This window comes from Habropoda laboriosa, unplaced genomic scaffold (assembly GCF_001263275.1).
Source record: "Habropoda laboriosa isolate 0110345459 unplaced genomic scaffold, ASM126327v1 scaffold462, whole genome shotgun sequence".
NCBI classification, from domain to species: domain Eukaryota; kingdom Metazoa; phylum Arthropoda; class Insecta; order Hymenoptera; family Apidae; genus Habropoda; species Habropoda laboriosa.
The window spans coordinates 339789-346355 of record NW_017100566.1 but is presented as its reverse complement, the minus strand read 5'-3'; the positions used below and the strand labels follow the sequence as shown (position 1 = coordinate 346355).

General features: G+C 27.9%; 3 protein-coding genes across 3 annotated transcripts in view; all 3 read left to right on the top strand.

The window, feature by feature from the left end:
- LOC108576651 (chromosome transmission fidelity protein 18 homolog) overlaps window positions 1-2795 on the top strand; it is a 3273-nt gene extending 478 nt beyond the window's left edge. The window contains 9 exon segments of the mRNA XM_017939689.1: window positions 1-105; window positions 179-368; window positions 462-886; window positions 965-1207; window positions 1292-1632; window positions 1705-1946; window positions 2028-2290; window positions 2355-2650; window positions 2653-2795. The exon segment at window positions 1-105 is cut by the window's left edge and continues 310 nt beyond it. Of these exon segments, the coding sequence (XP_017795178.1) occupies window positions 1-105; window positions 179-368; window positions 462-886; window positions 965-1207; window positions 1292-1632; window positions 1705-1946; window positions 2028-2290; window positions 2355-2650; window positions 2653-2795 (2248 nt within the window).
- Window positions 2796-3052: 257 nt separating this feature from the next.
- On the top strand, window positions 3053-4550 carry LOC108576635 (THUMP domain-containing protein 1 homolog). The gene is made up of 6 exons (XM_017939660.1): window positions 3053-3146; window positions 3308-3517; window positions 3589-3750; window positions 3817-4061; window positions 4143-4374; window positions 4455-4550. The coding sequence occupies exons 2-6, from the start codon at window positions 3323-3325 to the stop codon at window positions 4548-4550; spliced, it is 930 nt and encodes a 309-aa protein (XP_017795149.1). The 5' UTR covers window positions 3053-3146; window positions 3308-3322.
- Window positions 4551-5294: 744 nt separating this feature from the next.
- On the top strand, window positions 5295-6015 carry LOC108576634 (prefoldin subunit 4). The gene is made up of 4 exons (XM_017939659.1): window positions 5295-5333; window positions 5405-5509; window positions 5604-5720; window positions 5863-6015. The coding sequence occupies exons 1-4, from the start codon at window positions 5295-5297 to the stop codon at window positions 6013-6015; spliced, it is 414 nt and encodes a 137-aa protein (XP_017795148.1).
- The last annotated feature ends 552 nt before the right edge of the window (window positions 6016-6567 follow it).

Genomic DNA, 6567 nt, shown 5'->3' with positions numbered 1-6567 from the left:
ACGATGGGATCAACCCCAAATTGCTATTAAAGCAATATTAGATGCTAGAAGAATATTTCATGAACATAGCAGAGGTGTTTCAGCTAAGAATAAAAATATTGAAAAGTATGTTAAAAAGAAATGTATTAAATTTTATATTTAAATTTAATAAAAAACTGTGCATTAATGATTTTTTTAGTAAGAAAGATTCAATATCATTGAGGGTTCCCCGTTGGAATTTTGTAGCTGTAACCAGACCACATGATGCACAACGTATATATGTAAGAGTAAAAAGCAACAATCCAAGTAAACTAATAACAAGTACATACATGAATTCCAATTTATTGTCCATACCATATAATAAGCTTAAAGCTGAAGCTGAGGAAATTGTAAGGAATATAAATAACATGTATTATTTCTTCTCTTAAGTAGATATTATAACATTAATTCGAATTTTCTAAGATTTTAAAGTTATTTTACAGATAATACAAAATGTTAAACGTGCTAGTTATGAAACCTCCAAACATTCTACTACAAAAACTACTGAAAATGATGAACTGTGGGTTGATAAATATAGACCCAGATCTTATGTAGATTTACTTTCAAATGAAAGTGTGAATAGGCTTTTGTTGCATTGGATCAAGCTTTGGGATAAAGTAGTATTTAATCGAAATTATGTTCAAAGCAAAAAGAAAAAATTCAATTCTATGTTTAGAAACAGAAAATTTTTGGAAGAAAAGACTTTTGAGGAAGTAGATAGTAAAGGTTTTCCAGTTCAGAAAGTAGTACTACTTAGTGGGCCTCCTGGATTAGGAAAAACCACATTAGCTCATTTAGCAGCTAAACATGCTGGTTACAATGTAGTAGAAATTAATGCTAGTGATGAAAGAAGTCCAGATACTTTTAGGTAATACAACAATTTGTAATTAAAATTGACATCTAAGTGATACTGAAAGTTTATGCAGTTATTTTTTGCTACATATAGACAAGTCCTTCTTTCATCAACACAAATGAAAGCAGTAATGGGAAATGATCCTCGACCGAATTGTCTAGTTTTAGATGAAATAGACGGAGCTCCCGCAGCATCGATTGATCTTCTTCTCAAGTTTGTGCAAGGTAAATTAATTCCGAAGGGTAAAAAAGATAAAACAAAAGGTGATAAACAATCAAATGTTTGTCATCGCCCTGTAATATGCATTTGTAATGAGCCATACACTCCTTCCTTAAGGTAAATCTTTTATATAATCGTCATATTACTAAACAAATGTCATTCTTGTGGATAGATATTATATTCATTTTACTTTTATTGTAGAGCTCTTAGAGCTGTCGCCCTTATTATACCAGTACCAGAAGCGAGCCCAGCAAGACTTGCAGATAGATTAATGGAAATATCACAAAAAGAAAATCTAAAAGTAAATTCTGATGCACTCTTAAAATTAGTAGAAATATCTGGCTGTGACATTAGATCGTGTTTGGGAGCTCTACAATATACGGGTGGTATTAATTTAGGAGAAAACTTAAGTTTTGCATTAAAGGACAGTCAGAAAGGATTATTTGATTCGTGGAGGCAAATATTAACTATACCTATGAATAAGAGTGGAATACTTCCTATTCCAGAAAGAGTTCGTCTTGTATTAAAAACTGTACAAAATGGTAAGAACATTTTGAATAATTTCAATAATACTTATTTTGAAAGCATCTAATACATTTATTTTTTTATTTCAGGAGAATCGGAGAAATTAGCGCAGGGTATATTTCATAATTATCCAGAAATTTGCAATGAAAAGTTGAACTACATAGTACTGTGTTTACAATGGTTTCAGTTCTTTGATGAAATTGTATCGTTCATTGCAAATCTGCAAACTTGGTCTATTATGCCTTACACAAATTACGCGTTCATTGCGTGGCACTTATATTTTGCTAAAACCAGAACTGTTAAATTATCTTATCCTTCTATTTTTTATGAAGTAAGTATCACAAGTATTAAAGATAGAAATATAGTACAACTTAAAACTACAAATTTTGTACAAAAATTACATCTTTCATAGGTGTATCAAAAACAAGCAAAAAGCGTAGGAATTCTAACAACTGTTCAACGAAGCAGTGGTTGTAATAGTGCAGTCTTAACTGTTGATATTGCTCCATTTCTTCCGGATTTGCTATCACCACGATTGCGCACAGTTTCTGGTCATTTACATTCTGCTAAAGAAAAGGATGATATTGCTCGACTAGTCAATGTTCTAATTGATTTTGGCCTCACGTTTACTCAGGAAAAAAATCTCGATGGAACTTATGACTACAAACTAGATCCGTAAGTTCAAAAACAGATAACAATCTTTTAAATAAAATTTAGGTCTTTATTGCATTTCTTTCAGCGATATATTTGAAATTGGCATTTTTCCTAATTGTAAGTATCGCCGTTCACTGATATATGCAGTGAAACAAATAATTGTCCAAGAATTGGAAGCTGAACGATTACGAAGAGCTGCAAACATGACAAAAAATACAACAAATTCTACTATAAACAAATATGAAAGTACCTCAAAACAAAATATAACAAAAAAGTCGACAGAATCAAAGGTCGATGCTAGTGAAAGCAAAGATATGTCTAGCGTATTTAATGTTAAGGAACAGTTTAAAAAAATTGAAGAGAAAAAAGAAATAGTAAGAATACCACACAAGATAAACAAAACAAGTCGGATAAAGAATCCACTAATTCGTGTGATTTTTTAACAAAACATGGTGTGTGGTATAAATATAAAGAAGGTTTTAGCAACGCTGTGCGTCGAACTGTCTTAATGCAAGAACTTCTTTAAATTATAATATATTCTGATGTAATTGATTATAAATTTAATTGCATTTATTTTTAATAATTGTATACGAAAATAAAAAAGTGTATTTTATTAATTCTACTTTTTTATTATATTACTCTTATCGTTTAAAATAACCGCTTTAGTATAAAAGCGCAGAATGTGTTAACTACATAGTTATTTTATTTTAAAAGCATGGCTGCCTGTGATATTGATCTTGGACATTTGATCGCAACTTCAGACTCACGTGACCGTATCTTTAATTGTAAACACGTCAAAGAAACCGAATAAGGAAAAAAGGATAATTGATACGAAGTATTAACAATTATATGAAAATTATATTTTTAACATAAGAGAGTAAGTTTTTGCATTTAAGTATTTGATGTTAAAAAATACAGGAATATTTATTGTTTGAATTTAAACAACATTTTACAATAAGTATTTGTTAATTATGTTACATGGAGGCTCTCAATAATTATAATTTGAACTAAATATGTGTATATACTTTCATAATATAGGAATTTATAACAAACATGAGCGTTCAAAAACGAAAAAACTACTATCATAATAATGGAAGTAACCAAAAAAAACATAAACATTTCTACTTGGAGCCAGGTATGATAGGTTTCTTATGTACATGTAATTTCCATGAGAAAGATTGTGTACGTGATGCTTATAAATTACTTAACGAATTTGCTGATGAAATTTATGGACCAGATATCACAAAGGTATAGTGGAATTCAACAATGATATAAAGACATGTAGAGATACAAGGATATCAAATTCTTTTTAATTCAAGGACTGTGATAAAGATAGTACTAAAGTATCTACAATAGAACCAGATGATTCTATTGATGAAACAGAAAAAAATGATGAAGATGATATATCAACTGCTTTAAATAAAGAAATAAATGAATTAAAAGCAGAATATGCAAAACCAGTAACTGCCAGAAGATTTCAGGTGATACTTTAAAATATATTTTTATTTCTGTGGACAGTGTTTAACTGTTTATCATTTTTTTATTAGGTAGTTGATACTGGTGTGAAGAATGTAGTTTTTATAAGAAGCACCTTAAAAAATCCTTTGGAATTAGTTACTAAAATTATCACTAAATTACATAAAACAAAAGAGCAACATTCACGATTCTTATTGAGGTTACTTCCAATTGAAGCTGTCTGTAAAGCAAATATGAATGATATAAAGTCAAAAGCAAATGTAGTGCTTGAAAAATACTTTGCACAAGAACCAAAAACATTTGGGATTGTATTTAAGTATGTTTTTCAATACTCAAATTGTTTATAACATATGCAACTTTTAGCATAAACATACATTTCAATTCTATTTGATTGTAGTCGACACAGCAACAATAATATACACAGAGAGGAAGTCATTGAAGATCTAGCAGATATAATAAACAAAAAGAATCCTGGAAATAAAACAGATTTAAGAAATCCGGAACTTGCGGTAATAGTTGAAGTAATACGCGGTGTTTGTCTTCTATCTATTGCTCCAAATTATTATAAGTACAGAAAATACAATTTACTAGAAATATGCAATATGAAAGAACCCACAAATGACTTAAAGGTAAGAGCATGGATTATCTTAAGTTGTTTTATTTTATTCAGCTGACAGTATATAAAAATGAACATCTTTGAAACTTTTAGAAAGCAGATTCTGGAAAAAATAAAGAAGAAAGTTCACATGTAGAAAGTACAATAGAAGACACAAATTTATCAAAAGAAACAGTTGATAATTCATAAAAACCAAATATGATTGATATAAATAGCATTATCTATTCCATGACTTTATTAACTTTCTTATAATATTTCTTCTTCTTTGTAAAATTGCATTATTTCTTTGTAATTTATGTATCTTATGTATATGAAAAAATAAATGTATTAATAAGGATACTAAGAAATGTTTTATATTATAAGGATTTGTAATTTTATGGCTGAATCTAAATCGAACGAAAAATGTTCAAAGTATAAAAATATTATTTTATAAGTTTGCATTTTTAAAATTATTTGTAAAGTTTGCAATAAATAATTCGTATCAAAGATAACTGTACATTATATACATTCAATAATGTTTTATAAAAAAATAGCTACCAACTTACTATTCCTAACTTTCTTTACATGAAAAAAATTTGTTGTTAATGTTGTCAACTAAACTTGACAACAAATGTTCTGAGATTTATTGATATGAAAATGCAGATAAATAAATTAATAATATTTATTATCACTAACTTTTAGATTCTTGATTATTAATTTTATTTATAACTAAGGGAAAAATAAAATAATTTTTTAAAAAGCATGTTTCTTCGGTAAATATCGTAAGTTGCACAGTACGCCTTTAAAAAGAATACATTTAATGACGCGTTTTCAACAATCGAATGTTATACTTTATTTCGCTTCTAAGGATACCAGCTTTATCAAAGAAAGAATTTTTATCTTGGATCAGAGTTGAAGAATAGATTAATTATAACGTGAAAATAAAACATAAGCATGTCAGCACGAAAAAATGTCCAATCGGGATTTCAACCGGTAAATACGAATATAAATTACTTATGTATGTATATTACCAAAATTTAGATCTAACCTATATCATATTATAGGATTCCGATGTTTATATTACATATGAAGATCAACAAAAAATTAATAAATTTGCAAGACAAAATGCTAAGATGGATGATTTAAAAGAAGAATTGAAAATGAAACAGGTACAAATCAGTTTAGCACTAATAATTAATTCGTGTTAACTGTAACCTTATTTGGACATGCACAGTTTTACATACTTCTAATTGCTTTCTGCAGAATGTATTAAAGAGTTTGGAAGATGCATGTGATGAATTAGTGCTTTTGGATGAAGATGCGAAAATTCCATATTACATTGGTGAAGTTTTTGTCTATGAAACTATGGAAAAGACACAGGTATGTAATTCAATAAGAGATTTTATTTGTATCTTGGGATCAAAGTTTGCTGCAACCTTCTTTTTGTAAAGTGATAAAATATGTAAGAGAGTATTATTTTATAAAATAAAAATCTTTTATTAATTTTGCTGAATATTTGCAGAGTTATTTAAATGATCTCAAGGACAAGAAGAAAATGGAAATTTCAGAGTTGGAAAATAAATGTGCTGATCTAAAAAGTATTGTAACTGATTTAAAAACACAACTGTATGCAAAATTTGGGAGCCGTATAAATTTGGAAGCAGAGGAGGATTAATCTAGTCAAATATTCATATAAATTTTTTATATGTAATAAAATTTTTATACTATAATTGCCTCATGTTTCCAAATGCATATAATATGTTACATTATATATTGTTTGCAATGTAAATCATTTCACATTTTGCTGGTGTTAGATACATGAAAATCAGAAAAGATTGCACATGTTAAGTAATTGTTATTGTGTGATAAGCTCTTAATAAATTAATTACATTTTTCAATCAATTTTTTTAATACTACTTTGCCCCTATATAATGTTATGATACAAATTTAAAGAATATATATGAACACAAATCAATCTTAACGTGTGATACATATGTATATCTAATTAAAGACTGTACTTTAACTTCAACACTTTAGTAACAGTATCTTTAAATTTGGATTGCTGCCAAATTGTTTTCATTACAAAGTGCTCATGCAACATGACTGAAAAACGACAGATAAAGTTTATATTTATTAAGTGCTTAAGTGTTATAAACTTTATACATTTAATTTAATTACTAATTTAATTTTTTATGTAGAATCATTTTTGCACGTATTATTTAACAAA

What these genes read in the sequence shown, in the direction of transcription:
- LOC108576635 (XM_017939660.1), top strand. Translation starts at nt 3,323, where the DNA reads ATGAGCGTTCAAAAACGAAAAAACTACTATCATAATAATGGAAGTAAC. An exon ending in ACATTTGGGATTGTATTTAA is followed by an intron (nt 4,062 to 4,142) that starts GTATGTTTTTCA and finishes ATTTGATTGTAG; the next exon opens with TCGACACAGCAACAATAATA. An exon ending in AACCCACAAATGACTTAAAG is followed by an intron (nt 4,375 to 4,454) that starts GTAAGAGCATGG and finishes TGAAACTTTTAG; the next exon opens with AAAGCAGATTCTGGAAAAAA.
- LOC108576634 (XM_017939659.1), top strand. Translation starts at nt 5,295, where the DNA reads ATGTCAGCACGAAAAAATGTCCAATCGGGATTTCAACCG. An exon ending in TCCAATCGGGATTTCAACCG is followed by an intron (nt 5,334 to 5,404) that starts GTAAATACGAAT and finishes ATCATATTATAG; the next exon opens with GATTCCGATGTTTATATTAC. An exon ending in AAACTATGGAAAAGACACAG is followed by an intron (nt 5,721 to 5,862) that starts GTATGTAATTCA and finishes GAATATTTGCAG; the next exon opens with AGTTATTTAAATGATCTCAA.